We start from the raw sequence: 19,024 nt of genomic DNA on the forward strand, positions 1-19,024 counted from the left end.
ACTCGAAATGTTTCCCCCAAACCATTTTCTCTTTCATGCACAATTGTTCAAGTAGTGTTCATCTAGTTATATGATTGAAGTATTGCATTCACAAGTTAGTAAATCGTCCTTATTCTAAGAGAATCGTTTATTACAGTTTGAGTCCACTGTTGAAGTTGGAAAATGCAACCATATACAACATGTTTCATGATTGATGGGACCTATTTTTCTTGACCGTTAATTGAACTTCAAATATTTTAAATTAGTCATACTAATCTTAAACGCCTTTGAAGAATTGAAACTAGTAGGAAATGGTCTGAGCATATCAGATCCAAGACGGATCAGCTGAAGAGTCGACCTAGAGCTATTAGAAAATGTATTATCCAATAGACTCCGAACCGCCTAAATGAGATGAAAAGAAGGAATTGTTGTAACTTAGAAAACCACGGGGTCTTCCACTTATAATGGATTCCCACTTTCTTAACCTAATAAACGTGAGACTTTCTTTTTTTTTTTCTTTTTAATTTTTGGTTAATAGAATGCATACACGAGCTAAACATAAATTCCTTATGAGATGTACGTACATATTCATTATATTTCATTCATACTTATCATACATGGTACATCATAGTTCTCACCGTTCTAAACATGATCATATTAACATAGCACACATAATCAACAAAACAAAAAGTACATGCATTGATATGTATTTTCATGCATCAATCAATTTCATCCAGCCCAAATGATATGAAATCAACCCAATGGAAAGCTTGGATGTCAAATGATAAGAAATCACTACAAAGGGAGTAAGATTCAGATTACCTTGTTGATCGAATATCTCAAGGCAATAACACTTGTTTGAGATTCGAATTACTCTACAACCAAGATCAATTATGTCTAGCTTGAATGACTCTTGTTGATCAAATATCTCAAGGCAAGAGCACTTGTTTGAGATTCGAATCACTCCACAAGCAAGATCGATCATGTCGAGCTTGAATGATTCTACATGCAACCTAAACTACATAGAATTGCAAAGAAGTTTAGCCATTGGCTAAATAAGAGCACAAATGCTCATTTTACTACATTTTCTAAGTCGCTTAGTTCATATCACTAACCCATAAGTATTCCAACAGTAAGCTCACATACAGTTTTAGACTCAATTTGGTGCTCCTAAACTTGGCTGAATATTCCCAAATTTATATTCACATTATCCCGTTTCACTTATGATATTTCATTCATTCACAAAATTGAGATTCTTGAGTCATCATCCCTCAATTGAGTAAAAATTACTTTAGAAATGGTCAAAATGATCGAAACAAGCCGAACTAACTGAAGCTAAACCGAGCTAAGAAATGGTTGAACCATGTTTCTTTTTTCACCTATTACATTCAAATTACTTTCCCACCAACAAAAATAAAGCAATTTGTAATACCCATAAAATAACACAACTCACAATAATAATTAAAGAAAAATCTTAAGTAATGTATTTCTAGAAGGCTTTAATTTCTTCAAATATTATTGAATTCTCTTCTCTAATAATTAATTTCCATGCCTTAGAACCCTTTCGTTGACAAAATAAGTACAATTACGTGACATAAAAATTCTATATCAAAGAAAATTACATAAATTTGTTGACAATACCCAAAACTAACCTTTTGGTCATAATTTAGGTACTTAAACAAGTTTTCAAATGAAAGAAAGGGAAAAAAAAGTTTGAAAATTGCGGGAGACCTAATCAGAATTCAAATAATGTACGAGTCAAAGTAGAAGAAAGAGGTCTCGACGTAAAACTTTCTTAAACTAGTTAGTTAATATGAACATAGTCAGCTGACAAAAGTCATTAATTGCTTGTGATGTCCCACGTTGATTGGAGAGGAGAACAAAAACACCATTTAGAAGGGTGTGGAAAGTTTCTCCTAGCAGACACGTTTTAAAGTCTTGAGAGGAAGCCCGAAAGGAGAAGTCCAAAGAGGACAATATTTGCTAGCACGGGATTTGGGCTATTACAAATGGTATCAAAGCCAGATATTGGACGATGTGCTAGCCTTCTTGATGTTCCCTGAAGGGGGTAGACACGAGGCGGTGTGCTAGTAAGGACTCTGAGCCCTGAAAGGGGTGGATTTGGTGGCGGTCCCACATCGATTGGAGGAAGGAAAGAGTGTAAGCGAGGATGCTGGGCCCCGAAGGGGGATGGATTGTGATGTCCCAAACATTAGTTGGGGAGGAGAACAAAAACACCATTAGACGCGTTTTAAAGCCTTGGAGGGAAGCCCAAAGAGGACAATATCTGCTAGCAGTGGATCTTGGCTGTTATATTGCTATTCAAAAGTCGATGGTTCGAGCATAGATTGAAAGTTCATTCATTTATTTGATATTTTTAAAGTTCAAGCCCACTAGACCACTATAATGGGGCGCTCTTCCTCGGTATTTTTCATCACTCTTTTCTATCTGCCACATCGATCGAGTATATCACAACTGATCTATATAAAGTGGTAATCTCTATTCTTGTCTTGTACATAGTGTACATATCGAAAATTAGAATCCAGCGGTTGTACATAGTCGAGTATAGCAGGACTGATCTATACGAGTGCAAGCGATGTGTTCTTTAATTTGATACCTTTAGGTCGATTATCGTCGTTCATTCTAAATACCGATTTGATATTTTTTAAAGTTAAGAGATTTTAGACGAGACTCGACTTAGAAATGAAAATATAGCTTTTGAAAATTTCCACCAAAAGAAAAAACAAAGTAATACAACAAACAAAGAAGGGGTTATGATGAGATTAATGAATAATTAAGAGAAAGATCCATCAATTAAAGAGTAGATGCCGATTTAACACCCAATTAATAATGAAAGCCTAAGAGGAAATGGCTATTGATTTTCACATTAAAAAAAAAAAAAATTAATTTTGTATTAATTTAAATCTTGAATTTTTTTTTTTTAATAGGTAATTTGAGGCTATTAAATGGGATTGAGTGATAATAGTCATGAAACTAGGGGTTCGGGATTTGCCTTGAATGAAACGGAGAATCCTTGCTCAAAACGGAGAATGATGGAGGGAATGAGAAGAGATTTCTTCCTAGCTAAACGAGACGAAGAACGATGATCATTCTCGGTCTCCATCCCCATTCTCTGTTTGAAAAATGGGAAAAAAATTCTCAATAAGAAACCCTAAATACTCTTGGGTGAGCGATAGTGAAGTAGTACCGTGAGGGAAGAGTGAAAAGAACCCCCATCGGGGAGTGAAATAGAACATGAAATGGTAAGCTTCCAAGCAGTGGGAGGAGACCAGGACTCTGACCGCATGCCTGTTGAAGAATGAGTCGGCGACTCATAGGTAGTGGCTTGGTTAAGGGAACCCACTAGAGCCGTAGCGAAAGCGAGTCTTCATGGGGAAATTGTCACTACTTCTAGACCGAACTTGGATGAAGGACTCCTGCAAAAAAAAATTGTGGGATTGAGAATGGAAATAGAAGACAAAAAAGACTTTCCCGTCTCCAACTTGTGGACATCAGTAATTAAACTAGCTCACTTCTTTTAGATCAAAACCTTAATCGAGTGTCTCAAATCAATCAACCCAACCATGTCAATTTTTGCTCGTTTAACTAGAGTAAACTTTACTCTTAACCCTAAACCCTAAACGACTTAAATCCTAAACCCTAAACCCTAAACGACCTAAACCCTTAACCCTAAACCCTAAACCCTAAACGACCGAAAAAACCAAATTAGAAACAAAAGGAAGCAAAATTTGATTAGAACAAGAAAGGGTTGGAGGGATTAAGAAAGTAGAAGGAAATTAAGAGGAGATACCGATGTCATACCCAATTAATAGAGGGAAATGGGTATTAAAAACTCATATAATTAGGTGAGGTATAGAGATGGTCAACTAATTAAAGTATGATGTAAATACATAAACCATTTTACGCCATTATTATCAATCCAATCCAATCCAATCCAATCAGCTGGTTGACAAGAATTAGCAGAAAAAGAAAAAATAACAAGAACACGAAGAACACGAAGAACAAGTAAAGAATTTTGTTTCGTGGAGTATCAAATCTTAATCACTTAAGAAACCATTTATTAATCTTTTTCTCAAATGCTGTTGTTGCACGACATTTAGATTTATTAGAGCCAACAAAAAAAAAAAAAAAAAAAAAAAAAACGTCTCGAGGAATCGAGAAATTGTTCGATATACGTTAGAAGAACGCAGCTTACTGAACCCTAGACTTTCAATTTTGTGGTATGTCGGTGAATTTTAAAAAATGTCGGATAGATCGAATATTTAATAGACATACAAAATTGAAAATTCAAGTACCTATCGACGTAAAATTGAAAAAGTTGTGGACCTATTAGGCATTTGTTAAAGTTTAAAGACTAAATAGATACAGAACCTTAAGTTCGTAATAAGGACGTTTTGTGAATTAGGTTGGGTCAAGTTCAAAAAATTTTTAGACCCAACCCAATTATTTAAGTTGTATGTTTTTTTTCAACACAAATAACTCTCGAACGGACTATAATTTTCTAGGTTGTTTGAGCCGTTTATTCAAAAAAATATTTATTTTCAAACATTTAATTAAGATTTACCCCTCAATTTCTTTTCATTTATTTAAACTCGACTCAAATTTACGAGTTGGGTTGGGTTGATCACACATTTTTCAGATCATCAAATTTTTTGAACACGAACGTAATTTGAAGAATGAGTGCGCTCTACTAAGAGAATCTCAAGTAAAGGCTTGCCGCTTTTCTCCAGGTCGAGCTGCTTCACACCGGATCAAGACAGCCGAGGAAGACAGAGAGAAAACAGCGTTTATCACCATTAGTGGCGATACGAGGACTCAAACATTTGAATTCAAAGAAAGAAGTGCATGTCAATTACCATTGAGCTATGTTCATTTTGACATAAACATTATTTCTAATATTTATGGAAAATTATCGACTTAGACTAATTAAACTATATTTAGACGTTGACCCAAAAATTAAAATATTTCAAATATTCAAAATATATTTTTATCCTTTCATAATTAAAATATTTTATTAATTATTATAAATGTTTTTTATGGTTGACCTTATTTTAGAATAATTATCATTATATTTCACTTAAAAACTAAGATATTATGAATAACCAATCTAAACCATTGAATAATTATCATGACTTTAACAACTTACCAAGAATTATTCTTCAAAAATACTTTTCAAATAAAACAAAAAACCAAAATTACTACCAATTATATATATATATATATATATAATCTTAATTTCTATCCAAATAAATGTCCTAAAATTAAAATAAAACGCGTGAATATTAAAGAAAAAGACATTATAAAAAAAAAAAATCCAATAATAATAATTATAAAATAAATGTCCTAAAATTAAAATAAAACGCGTGAATATTAAAGAAAAAGACATTATAAAAAAAAAAATCCAATAATAATAATTATAATTTTTATTTTTATTTTTTGTAAAAGTAAAATTGGAAAAATAAATTTACGTAGGAGAAATGTCGTTGTTAATTAAAACTACATGTCGAACCATAGTCCTTAGGTTTGATTTTAACGTATTACCATGGACCCTCTTAATATCTTTAATTATTTTTTAAAATAATAATAATAATAATAATAATAATAATAATAATAATAATAAATTCTAAGAAAAAATAAAAAATAAAAATCGTGTGAAACCAACAAAAGTGACTTACCATCCACAGCTTCAAACCAAACCTATCAACTTTCTCCTTCCTTTATATAAATCTCTTTCTCCATTCTCAACCTACGCGCTATGGACGGCCTTCTCGTTTCCGCTTCGACTTTTGGGGACGATACTAAGTCGTGCCCACGAGGACACTGGCGCCCGACTGAGGACGAGAAGCTCCGACGGCTAGTTAAACAGTATGGTGCACAAAACTGGAATTTCATTGCCGAGAAGCTGCAAGGAAGATCAGGTATGTTCTTTCTTGTTCTTGTTGTTGTTGTTATCGGAAAAATGAAAAAAAATTATAATTTTATAGGGAAGAGTTGTAGATTGAGATGGTTCAATCAATTGGATCCGAGAATAAATAGAAGACCGTTTACAGAAGAAGAGGAAGAGAGGCTTTTAACCGCGCATAGGATTCACGGCAACAAATGGGCACTAATCGCTAGGCTTTTTCCGGGAAGAACTGATAACGCTGTGAAGAATCATTGGCACGTAATAATGGCTAGAAAACAAAGACAACAATCAAATTTCTCTGCAACTAAACTAAACTTTCATGAACTTTTTATTGGTTCTAAATCCTCTCCGACAGCACCGGCGATAGCAAGAACAAGAACGCACGGTGGCGGTGGCGGTTGCGGTTGCGGTGGAGGATTGTTTCGAAGATTCTCGGAACGTCAAAACCCTAATAATCAGTGGAACAATAGCTTATTTCCCCATTTTTCGTCGTCCGTGTTCTTAAGATGGTATAAGAGTTCGTTAGATTTGAGAAATTGTAAAGACAATCGATCGAAATCGATTAATTTTGAGATTTCGAATGAATCAGTTGAAAAGAAGGATGTTAAGTTCATAGATTTTCTTGGGGTTGAGCGGTGAAAAAAAATAGCGTATGATATTATGATGTAATTAATTTGGCTTTATCTAATGTAAAAATTAGGGTTTTATTTTTTAGTTAGCGTATATTTAATTTTGATTCTTTTTAGTTCAAAGGTCGTGGGCGTGAGGAGTCGAGAATCGAATCATCGACTATTAGAATAGTAATCGATACCTTATCTATTAAGTTATACTCGAATTTGCATTGAAACAGTGTTTTGTTCGTGGTTTGTGTTAGATTAGGTCGGAATGAACTTTTTGGATCTAACTCGTGTAAACAATACTAACATTTTTTCTTACAACAGAGTCTTCAGAATACGTACCGTCCATTTGTACACCTGTGGGTTGAACGTTTTTCAAAATTCTGATATTAAATACACAAAAATATGAAATTTCAAGATCTATAAGATATTTTTTAAAGAATACGAACATGAACGTTCATAAACTAAACTTATAATTTAACGGTTGAAAATTTTGTTTCAACTCTAGATTTGCATTAACGAATTGAATGATATATTAAATGTTAATTTAATTACAATTTTGACTTCTATTTCTTGAGAAAAATAAACATGTTCATCATTAATTTCATTTAAATATTTTTAATTTTCCAAGTAAATATATATATACACATATAGATAAGAATTTCAAGAATAAATGCCTTCTAAGGACGCTTATTGTTAATTACATATAAACACTATTATTGTACATAATTTTAGCCTAATTACTCAATTTATAAGCTCTATTTAATTAAATTCTCTTGCCCTCCATATCACCTTATAACCCGACCCACTTGAACTACGAATTCAAATCATAAATGTTCGGTTCAGTTATATTTTTTTTTTCGATTTGGGTTGGGTTGAACTTTTGTAAAATTAAGATTTTGGGTGGTTCGTGATTTGACTTTTTTTTTGGTCGGGTCAACCCAACTAACTTGAGAATGTGGTTAGAACACGACTCAATCCTATCCTAGTTTTAAGATTATTATGATGATTAAGAGTATATTTTATGTTTATTACCAATGTCCTGTGAATATTTTATATTTGAGTTATTATAATTTTTTTTAATTACAATAGTAGACTGAGTAGAACTGAGTTGTGAACTCTATTCGGGTTGTTCGAGTCACCAACTCAACCAACTCGAAATTTATGGTTGGTCCAAAAAAAATTTCAACCCAATCCACGTACACGGTTAGAAATTGTAATATTATAGATATATAACAGTGTTGATTACGCGTCGAGTAAATATTTTTTAATTTAAAAAATTATGAACTCGATCCAACTTAACCGTTAAAATAATTCAAGTCGGTTCAATTTGTTTAGATAATTTATTTTTAATAAAAACAAAATATTGATATAAATAGTAAAAAAAAATTGTTTGAAAAATGACAATTAACTTTATAAATAATTTATTCTATTGTAAGCATGAATAATTCTACTATCTATTATTTCAAGTTTTGTAGAATATTCTCCAAAATAAAGCATTTGATTTTGACCATAGAGTAAAAATGAGGAAATGAGTGAAAATGGTAATTAAAATCAAGGTTGGTGGCACTACAAACGTCTCACGTCTTGTTGAAATAATTTTGAAATCAAGACGAGAGGAACGAAGCATTATATGGGTGTGAGGTTGATGGCTATACGTAACGGGTCAAATTAGACAATATCTGATAGCAGTGGGCTTGAATGGTTACACATATTTTCTTTTATATATATAATTAACGAACACCAAAACATTTCTAGCTATTTATATTGTTGTTGTAGTAATTATTTAATCTCTAACTTCGGTCACGGACTGAGATGGATCCCTCACTTATTAAGTCTATCTTCTCTATTACTTCTCCTCCAATCCCGACACTATAAGTCTTAGACTCTTGTGAAATTTTTTATCATCTAACTTTTTGTCTCTTATTGCTTGACACGTGAACATGGCCTATGCATCGGGAAAAAGAAAATTCAACTTAGGGGTCATATCTTTCACTTCCATTATAGGACTTCTATTGAGCACGTGATGATACATTTAATAGTTTTTGCTATACTTTTCTTGAAAAGTACTTCGAATGACCCTCCTCTGTGACCATATAGCTCTCGAACGCTCCTCCACCTCGACCGACAACCTGCGAACACTTGAAAAAGAAAGGAAATGGGCGAGTATATAAACATACTCATTAAGCAATCTACTTGTAAGCTCTCATCTCTATCGTATATTTAAGATTTAAATATAAATTAAAATTGACATAAGGTACAAAATAGCGTCTCTGGGGTTAGTTCAAACAATGGGCTCAAAATACACCAAAACAACATTTTAAGATAATAAAAAGAAGAAGACGACTCGATCTATGGGCACCCACCAGCTGCATGGCTATGGACGCTCACACCCTCAATTGTGACAGATACAGGCAGTCCAACTTGTAGGCTCTTGTCGAATGTAGTCTGTGTAATGATTCTTTAAGATATGTGCTAATATACCGACTCTTGCTTTAGGTCTTCCATGGCTTACCATCCATGCTAGCCTTATAAGTCTATCCATACCTAGACGCTATACGGTTTTGCACTAGGGTGTATAACTAAACCCCTCGGTTCATAACCTAGGATTAGGTTTACATTTTCCATAGTCCATCCGTAACCCTATGCTACTAGCACGTGAGACTGATTTATGTAAGGTAAGCACATATTTCATACCTTTACTTGAATTGAAATTCAAACACTTAACACACAAGTGGCTACCTCGTATTATTGTGATCTATTTGTCAGTGTTATTTTGTGATGATCTTAATAATTAAGTCCACCACTAGCAGATATTGTCCTCTTTGAGTTTTTCCTTTCGAGGTTTCTCTCAAGATTTTTAGAACGTGTCTTCTCCATACCCTTATAAATAATGTTTCGCTCTCTTCGCCCAATCGACATGGGATCTCACAATCCACTTCCTTCGGGGCCCAGCGTCCTCGCTGGCACTCCACATGATGCTTGTTTTTTTTTTTTTTTTTTTTTTTGAAAGGGAGAAGAAAGAGGCTAAATTGTAAGTTTCGAAGTGTTAGTAAAAGCCTGAACTTTCAATTTTGCATCTAGAAATCCTTCCACTTTTAATTTTGCTCGAGAATATGGATGTCTATTTCTCGAATGCAGTGTGAAAACTCGGGTCAATGTGGAGCAATGCTTTGATGAGCTTGTATTGAATGTACACGAAAACTCAAAACCATCTTCAGATCCCAAAATGACGCATCGCTTTATACAAATTGTGCGTCTCAAGTTCGAATCTAAGGATGAAGTGTATTGTTTAATTTGCTACTAGTTTCTTCAATCTTCCCTTTATGGATATATTCTTTCAGTCTTCGTTACTAGGTTGATGATTAATTGATTTATTCTGGTGTGTGTTTTGATTTATCATGAACTTGTAACTTCACAAATACAAACATTTTAATTTAAGGTTGCAACAGCTTCCGTATCACAATCGTCTTCTTTTTGCAGTGAATTTGGCAATTGTGCGGCACTCATTTTCAGCAATGAATGAGTCAAGCCAATTTTGGATCGTGTCGCCTACTCGAGCAACATATACTCAAGCCTCTGGCCCCGATTTGAGAAGAAGGTTTTAGAAAGTGGAGCATAAAGATTTTGAAAGAGAGTTTGAAACAAGGTTGAATGAGAGATTGAAAACGGTGTTACATAACATGCAAGCAAAATACAACGGCGGCTTAAACAATGTATAACTTTTCGGGTATGAAGAATTTGACAACTAGTCACATCACTTTATAGTACATTTTAGGGCATTTCATGTCTACGTCTACCAGGTGTAGACATGATTTTACCGAAACATAAGTTGCTAGGTCTACATCTATCACTTTATAGTACATTTTAGGAATTAGTTGCTAGGTGAACTCAATGCAATATCTAAGACTCGTAAGGGGAGGTACCTTATGTCATGCTCGGGTTGATGAATTCTACTAAGAGAATAGGAAGAGTATACCTTAAGGCGTTCTACGTCGACTCTAGGTTCATCTATCTAGGTCGAAGAACACAACATGCCCCCATAAGTCCAAATAATTTGATTATGAATTTCATATCAATTTACATAAGAACATCATCATTGTCAAGAGTTCCCGACGAGCATGATTACTCACAGAGCCGATATTACATTATATCGAATTATAGAGTTTACACTTATTTGGCTCAAGCTTCGAGTTTGAATCAAGTAAGTATGCACACATTAGGAGTCTTGACAATATGTTCGATAGAATCTAAAGAGGAACATCAGAAGGATAATCTTGAGGATACCTCTTCGTTGTTTGCCTGAGTACTTCCTCTTGTTCTTGAAGGTTTGAGGGTAAATGGTCATAAACATCATTGAACAACTCTGAAAGTGGAGGCTTCTCTGTCTTCTCTGCATTCTGGATTGCTTGTAACAACTGAACCAACAAAATGGGTAGCTTTAGCACATTCAGCACCTTGAAATTTAATTTATTCAATCAAACAATAGCATTCATCACATTGGTTGGAGAGGAGAACGAATCATTCTTTATAAGAGTGTGAAAACCTCTTTCTAATAGACGTGTTTTAAAAGCCCATGCTCATTGTGTGTTGGAGAGCACGATTCTCAACTTATCAAGCTCTAAAGCTCTTACATTTTCTTGTAGAGGTATAAAATGAATCGAGATTATAAAATAAAATAAAATAAAAATAAAAATTTCAAATATGACGTCGCCTAAACTTGAACAAGAGACCTTTAGTAAGTAAGACTAACGTGATAACCAACTACATCACGAAGGGGAAGCACAAAACAGAAAGTCCAAAGAAGACAATATATGCTAGCAGTGGGTTTAGGTCATTACAAATGATATCAGAGCCAGATGGGCAATATGCCAGTGAGGAGGTTGAGAACCAAGGGGGTGGACACGAGGTGATATGTTAGTAAGGATGTTAGGTCCCGAAGGGGGGTGGATTGGAGGGTCCCACATCGATTGGAGAAGGGAACGAGTGTCAGCGAGGATGCTGGGTTTTGAGAAGGGTGAATTGTGAGATCCCACATCGATTGGAGGGGGGGGGGAACGAAACATTCTTTACAAAGGTGTGGGGTGGACAAGAGGCTGTGTGCCAACAAGGATGCTGGGTCTCGAAGGAGGTGATTTAGAGTGTCCTACATCAATGGGAGAAGGGAACGAGTGTCAGCAAGGACGCTGAGTATCAAATGGAGTGGATTGTGAGATTCCATGTTAGTTGGAGAGGGGAACAAAACATTTTTTATATGGGTGTGGAAGGCCTCAAAGAGGGTGGATTGGAAGGACTCACATGAATTGGAGAAGGGAACGATTGTCAATGAGGATGCTGGACTTCGAAGAGGTGGATTGTGAGATCCCACATTGGCCGGGGAGGGGAAGGAAGCATTTTACAAGGTTGTGGAAATCTCTTTCTAACCTAAGCGTTTTAAAAACTTTGAAGGGAAGCTCAAATGAAAAAACTCAAACAATGTCTGCAAAAAAGACAATGGGACAATGTCCACTAGCGGTATGCTTGAACGTTGAAGCATGGCTGGCATGAACTCATTGATTACCAGACCCAAGAATTCATCCAAACTAAGAAGTTTATAACAAAAGTATACTAATTCTCTTAAGTTTCCTGTATTGTTATTTACAAATCTTTGTTTTTGTTCCTAGAATTTAGTTAACAATTCAAACATTCTAACAAAAGCGAAAGCAAAAAACTGACCTGTTTTTTAATGGTGGTTTTATGCTTGTACTCATCTTCTACACTCAACCATCCATTATTGGTAAGCCATTTAGCAAAGCGATTCACAGGGTTCCTCTCCATTTTCCAGTGCTCAATCTCATCAACAGCGCGGTACTTACTGGAATCATCGGAGGTAGAATGGTGGCCAACTCTGTAAGTCAAAGCCTCGATCAGAACCGGCATTTTCTCTGCAACCGCCATGGATCTAGCTTTGCGAACCGCACTGTAAATGGCTAGGGCATCGTTTCCATCGATTCGTATGCTTCGTATTCCATAGCCCTGACCTTTCACTACCACGCCATCGCCTGCAAAATCAACGCCAAGATATTAATTAGGGCTTCGAATTGAGAGCGTGAGATTATGGATTTTGAACGGAATTTGGGGATCTGGTACTTCGGAATTGTTCTTGGACGGAAGTGCTGATAGCCCAGCCGTTGTTGCGGCAGATGAAAATCACCGGCGCTCCTAATACGGCTGCCAAGTTCAACCCCGCGTGGAAATCGCCCTGTAAATCCAATTCAATATATATATTTTTTTAGTATAGATTAGAAAGGTTTATCTAAGAAGAAAATATCGGAACAGTAGTGACTAAACCGTACCTCGCTGGTGGTGCCATCTCCAAAATAAGCTACAGCACAAGCATCTTGTTTGTCCATTTTAAGCGAATGAGCAATGCCAACCGCTTGTGGAATTTGTGTTCTTCAATATCAAAACGTCATAAAGAAAGAAATCCATTTACTATTTACTTCTAAACAAACCATCTACTTTTCTTAATGTTCCATTGCGTTACGTTCAAATCATTGTCGTAAACAGAGATTAGTGTTTATAGAACGGAAAAAGTTACCCAAGAGGCGATGAAATGGTGAAGTAATTGTGTTGCTTCGAGCCATAGTGAATGGGCATTTGTCGACCCTTCCCATAATCGTCTTTGTTTCCAAACAACTGGTTAGCAAATTCTTGCAACGTAAACCCACGCCATACCAACACTCCCGGCTCTCTATACTGTCAACCCAATTCACAGTTAATCAACTTGAGCATAGTTCAAATGATTAATGCATGTCTTTCGTTAAGCAATCAAATGTTTGAGTCTCTCGATCTTCATTTACCTGAGCTAATGCAACGTCGTCGGGATGAAGGGCAGCTGCGGAAGCAACTGAAATAGCTTCTTCTCCGGATGAAGTTAAGTAAAATGAGATTCGTCCTTGCCTTTGTGCTTCGTAAAATATGGTGTCCATTGTTTGAAGGGTTATCATGTCTTTGTACATCTTAATCGCTTCATCTTTTCTCAACTATCAAGAACAAAAAAATATTAGGGATGTTGTAACGGCCCAAATCCACCGCTAGCAAATATTGTCCTTTTTGGACTTCCCCTCAAAACGTGTCTGCCAATGTAAGATTTCCACACCCTTATAAAGGGTGTTTTGTTCTCTTTCCAACCAATGTGGAACATCACAACCACCCCTTTCAGGCCCAGCCCTCGCTGACACTCTTTCCTTCCTCCAATCGATGTGGGACCGCCCCAAATCCCCCCCCCCCCCTTTGAGGCCTAGTGTCCTTACTGGCACACTGCCTTGTGTCTACCCCCTTCGGGGAATAGCGAGGAGGCTAGCACATCGTCTGATGTCTGGTTCTGATACCATTTGTAACGGCCCAGATCCACTGTGAGTAGATATTGTCCTCTTTGGATTTTTACTTTCAGCCTTCCCCTCAAGCCTTTAAAACGCTTGGGAAGATTTTCACTTGTTATCCTCACAAACCAATGTAGAATATCACAGATGAAAATTGGAATATATAAATAAATAAATAAATGAGAATAATACCTGCGTGAAATTATTCGATGTAGTTATCTCTCCAATTTCATCAATAACACGATAACACGGAACTCGCTTCTGAATCGTCGACTCACCAATGAATCTCATTTCACTCGTAAATGGGACTTTTCCTCCCGGGAAATCCAATTCCTATAACACTAAATATTTTCTTTTTAAGAAAACTTCTACAACAATAAATAGTTTCTTAATTTAAATAATTAAAAAAGTCATTTCAAATAAAAGCTATTTAGTCTTATAATAAATAATAAAAATGTAAAATAAAAAATAAAAATAAAAAATCCAAAAATCTTTAATATTTAATAATTTTTTATTTCTCATTCATTTTTATATGTTCATATCGACATATATAAAATTGAATCAATATTTTCATTATATGATAAAAAAATGGATAAAATGTAAAAAAAAAAAAAAAAAAACGTTATTATAATAAATATAAGATAAATAATAATTTTAACTTATTAATGAAATATATATTCTTTATTTTTATTATTTTTTTTATCCATTGTTATCGACATTTTTATATGATTCGACAACTATTTTATATTAAATATTATCCATGTGCTATCATATTAATTATGGTGACATTATTTATATGATATGACAAGCTTTTAATATTAAATATTATCCTCTATATATATATATATATAAATATTAAAAAATAGGGGAAATATTGAGTAAAAATGGTAGAGAGAGATAAAAATTATAAATAAAAAAAAACATGTTTGGGTTTAAAAAGATATATAAGATAAATACTTCATAGAGAGAATAAAGTTTAATAAAGATATTTAGAGAAAAGTATTAAGAAAAGTGGGCAAATTCCTTTACAAAGAATAATATAATATATATATATATATATATATATATATATATATATATATATATATATATATATATATATATATAGATATATAGATAGATAGAGAGAGATAAAAAGTTTTGAAGAGAAAATTAAAAAAAAAAAAAATTAGAATTAGGGATATTGATATGACTCGGATATCTGATTAATTCGGACCACCTAACTCTAATCATAAAAGTCGAGTTAGGTTGATTTTTTTTTTTATTTTTTTGGTGAGGATTGAATCGTGTTAAATTTTGAGTCGGTTCATGAGTTGACATTTTTTTGTTAAGTCAACACGACCAATCAAAAAATAGAGTTACAACTCAATCTTACCTTACCGGACTTGTAAGTTTATTATGAATTTTATTTCGGTTGCTTAAGTTACTAATTAATTTCGAGGTGTCCCACAAAATTTCTCTAACTTAAGTTACTTATTAAATTCAAAAAAATAAAAATTTATTTTTATAGATAAATTGTTAAATAATTAATCAAATTTAGATAAAAACGAGTTTAATTATTAATTTTGGATTAATTAGTGTTTGATTAAGGTTTAAAATTTAATTATTTATTTTTTTAAGTTTAAGAGTTTTTTTTACCCTTTAAAATATACAACATTGTTCAATCTCGAACTTTAGGAACATTTTGTTTCGGATTTTATCGAATCACTTTTAATTTATTCCATAAATAATTTTTTAAAATTTCTTCAATTAAATAATAAAAAAATATAAAGTTAATTTATTCCAAGTTGGATAATATTTTTGAAACCCACTAAAAATATTTTTTAAATAAAGTATTAACAATTTTTTTAACTAAATAGAAAAAAAAACACACACACACATGCATGATAGAGAAAACGTTCAAAATACTAATAAACAGCCACCAAACCTGATCATCGTTGTCATGAACATACAGTTGATCTACACGTCGCACTGCTTCTGTGGATTCAAATCGAGGAGTTGACCAAAGAGATCCAGTCCAGCGACCATCGTACCGAACTAATATAGGAGATTCCGAAACAGAACAGAGTAAAGATGGGTAGAGATAGTTTTGGTTGAGAAGGGCGAGTAAATTTCGAGACGACGATCGTACGAACGGAATCATAGCGATGAAAGAAAAATTGGAGAGAAAGAGGAGGAGGAGGAGGAGGAGTTCAAAATGATTTGAAAGTGGAAATTTGTAGAAGAATGAAGAAGGTGGTGAGTTGGAGAGTGTCGTTTTTGGATTGGGTTTGATCCTTATCGGGTGAGTTGGTATGGTAGGGGCTGCTTCAATGCTCTTCCAACCCTTATCACAATTTAAAAGTGTTTTTGAAGAAATAGGTTTGGTACCACTTTTTTAGGACACCAATTTCTACACGTTCTTTTCAAGCGTTTTTCGGTCAATATTTGGGTATCGATTTAGACGCCGTGGTTGGCGAGTTACCTTTCGAAGAACGTGCAATTTATGGTATTAATTATCGTTTCAAAGATTTATTATTTAATTTTTTTAGTTAAAAGATAAAATTATTTGAATCTATAAATACAGTTATGATCCTTCTTCTTTTGTCGCTGGAAAAAAAATCGTTAAAACTCTTTACGTCATTTTTATAATTTGAAAAGTTAATTTTTTTTTACGGGATCAGTTAACTAGGTTAGATATTGTCTATTGTCTAATATGAATGAACCGAGATCATATTCAAATGAGAAAACTCGTAAGGATAAGATGATTAAAAAAGATTTAAAACAAATGAAAGTTACTATCTATATCAATAAGGTGCATTTTTTTTTTTTTATGGTTTGATCATACGAACTTCATGGTTAAGTGTGATTTACTGGGAGAAATTTTATGTGAATAAGAACAAAACATACTGAATAGATGTTTGATATTTTTTTTAACTTCGGTAAAAAAAAAAAAAAAAAAAAAAAAAAAACTTTGACTTATTTCAATAAGACTAATTAAAAAAAGAAAAAAACTTCATGGGCCCAAACATTGAAATTTAGAACAGCCCAACCCAAGCCCAAATAGTGGTACAAGCTTATTGGGCTTGGGCCTGCATTTATTAGAATTAAATCAGTTCAATATTTAAAAAATTGAATTATTTATTAGTCACAAAAAAAATTACAAAATGAAATATTAAAATTATAATATAACTAAAAAATTAGTGTAAGCAACAAAAACTATTAAAATAATAATAATAATAATGAATAAAGGTGATATAGATTAAATGGGTAAATGAAATATATTTTCTTATTCAACTAAAAATATTAAATATATTTCCAAAAGTATTATTTGTTTACACATTTCTCTTATTTATTTATTTATTTATTTATTTTCCCTCTTTTATATATATATTTTTTTTTCTTACCATTTAATCAAAACTCATTAATTTATTATAGTTTGTAGGCATAAATTAAATTAATAAATTTGTATTAAAATAAATCGGAATCATATATATATATATATATATATATATATATATATATATGCTTGCTTTATAAGAATAGACCAAAAAGAAGAAAAAAGAAAAAGAAAAGAAATAAAGTGTTAATTAAATGGAGAAAATTTGTTTGGTGTGGGGAATTGGTATAAATAAAAATTAAGTTTAATTAAAAGTTTAATAATATATATAAATTTTTATATTCATATTTATGTCTACTGAGCCTATAAATTTTTAAGTATTTAATAAAAAAGCGTGTTAAAAAAAATTAATTAAATAAGTATTTGTATTATTTTATGGATCCAAGTTGCTTTCATCGATCACTTTTTCCATTAATATTATTTTATTATTTAATATTTGTGGGATTTCTTTTCTTTTATTAAATCTTTTTAATCTTCACATCAAAATTTGTAATTACCATGTACCAACTTTTTTTTTTATTTTTTTTATTTTAAAAAATATTATTAATAAGTACGATAATTAAAATAAAATTTTAATTGAAATCTAGAGGGTTAAAAAACTCGATACCTCGAAAAACTCTATCAACCCATCTGTAGATGGATTAGGTTATAAACTTATTTTATGAATTTAATTGCATAATTATTTAATTTTTCTATTTTGAAAATAAATAAATAGACTCTAATTAGAAACAAAAAAAACAACCTTAACTCAATAAATTTATTATTTAATAAAAATTGTTTGAGCCGTATAAAATTTTAGAACAATTGGATTAAGTCTAAAAAATGTCTTAATCTGATTGAATTCAACCTACAAACTCTCTCTAATTAAAACTAATCTAGAATATTTTTATAATTAAATCTTAAAATTTATATTAAGTTTAAGAATGGAACAGCACAAATCCACAGACCAGATTCACTGTAGACTTAAAAATGTAACAGCCCAGATGCACCGTAGGTATAAAAATGTAACAGCCCAAATGCATTGTAGGTTTAAAAATGTAGCCGCCTAGATTTGTTAGCAGATTAGGGTTTAGGGTTTAGGTTCATCGGTAGCATATATTGTCGTCTTTGGATTTGTCCGAAATTTATAATTAAATCTTAAAATTTATATTAGGTTAAAAAATGTATATTGTCTTTTTGGGTTTTCCGCATCCTTATTAAAAGGTTTATAAAATGTGTTTTGTTCTCGTCCCTAACTAATGTGAAACATTACAATCTACCCCTCTTTAGGATTAGTGTCGTCGCTGGCATTCGTTCTTTTCTTCTCCCAACCAATGTGGGTTATAAAGGGTTTCCGTACCCTTATTAAAGGGTTATAAAGGGTGTTTTGTTTTCCTCCCAACTAATGTGGAACATCACAATCCACCCCGTTCGAGGCCCAGCGTTGTCGCTAACACTCAACACTCATTTCTTTCTTTAATCGATGTGGCACCCCCCACCAACAAGGCTTTATAAACGATGTTTTGTTCTCCTCCTCAATCAACGTCCCGACATTACAAAAAATATATAATATTTGCAATAAAAGAAGGTGAATAAATAGTTTTTGGAATTTAGAATAGGAAATGGGTCAACACGTTGTCCAAGTCCCCAACAAAGGGAAATTTCATGCCTAATTTAAACAAGATTCCCTATCCCATCCAATCTTTGTCACAATTTCCCCTTATCACCTCATTATTACTATTAATATTCAAACTCGACCACACTATAGTGTTTATAAATT

The 19,024-nt window shown here is 32.9% G+C and overlaps 2 protein-coding genes and 1 long non-coding RNA gene across 3 annotated transcripts in view; 2 read left to right on the forward strand and 1 right to left on the reverse strand.

Moving 5' to 3' along the window:
* The first annotated feature begins 1,929 nt into the window (after positions 1–1,929).
* Positions 1,930–19,024, forward strand: part of LOC111474009 — a 19,107-nt gene continuing 2,012 nt past the window's right edge. The window contains exons 1-2 of the long non-coding RNA XR_002715836.1: positions 1,930–2,063; positions 11,418–11,420. This is a non-coding gene — a long non-coding RNA (uncharacterized LOC111474009). The remainder of the gene's footprint in view (positions 2,064–11,417; positions 11,421–19,024) is intronic.
* Positions 5,729–6,709, forward strand: LOC111473941 (transcription factor CSA-like). The gene is made up of 2 exons (XM_023119249.1): positions 5,729–5,918; positions 5,985–6,709. Exons 1-2 carry the CDS (start codon positions 5,756–5,758, stop codon positions 6,542–6,544), a joined length of 723 nt encoding a protein of 240 aa, XP_022975017.1. The 5' UTR covers positions 5,729–5,755; the 3' UTR covers positions 6,545–6,709.
* Positions 10,566–16,174, reverse strand: LOC111473857 (2-oxoisovalerate dehydrogenase subunit alpha 1, mitochondrial-like). Its single transcript, XM_023119226.1, has 8 exons — positions 15,814–16,174; positions 14,079–14,219; positions 13,365–13,547; positions 13,103–13,260; positions 12,858–12,957; positions 12,652–12,763; positions 12,238–12,563; positions 10,566–10,940 (listed from the first exon to the last, which is right to left on the reverse strand). Exons 1-8 carry the CDS (start codon positions 16,027–16,029, stop codon positions 10,773–10,775), a joined length of 1,404 nt encoding a protein of 467 aa, XP_022974994.1. The 5' UTR covers positions 16,030–16,174; the 3' UTR covers positions 10,566–10,772.

This window comes from Cucurbita maxima, unplaced genomic scaffold (genome assembly GCF_002738345.1).
Source record: "Cucurbita maxima cultivar Rimu unplaced genomic scaffold, Cmax_1.0 Cma_Scf00003, whole genome shotgun sequence".
NCBI lineage: Eukaryota > Viridiplantae > Streptophyta > Magnoliopsida > Cucurbitales > Cucurbitaceae > Cucurbita > Cucurbita maxima.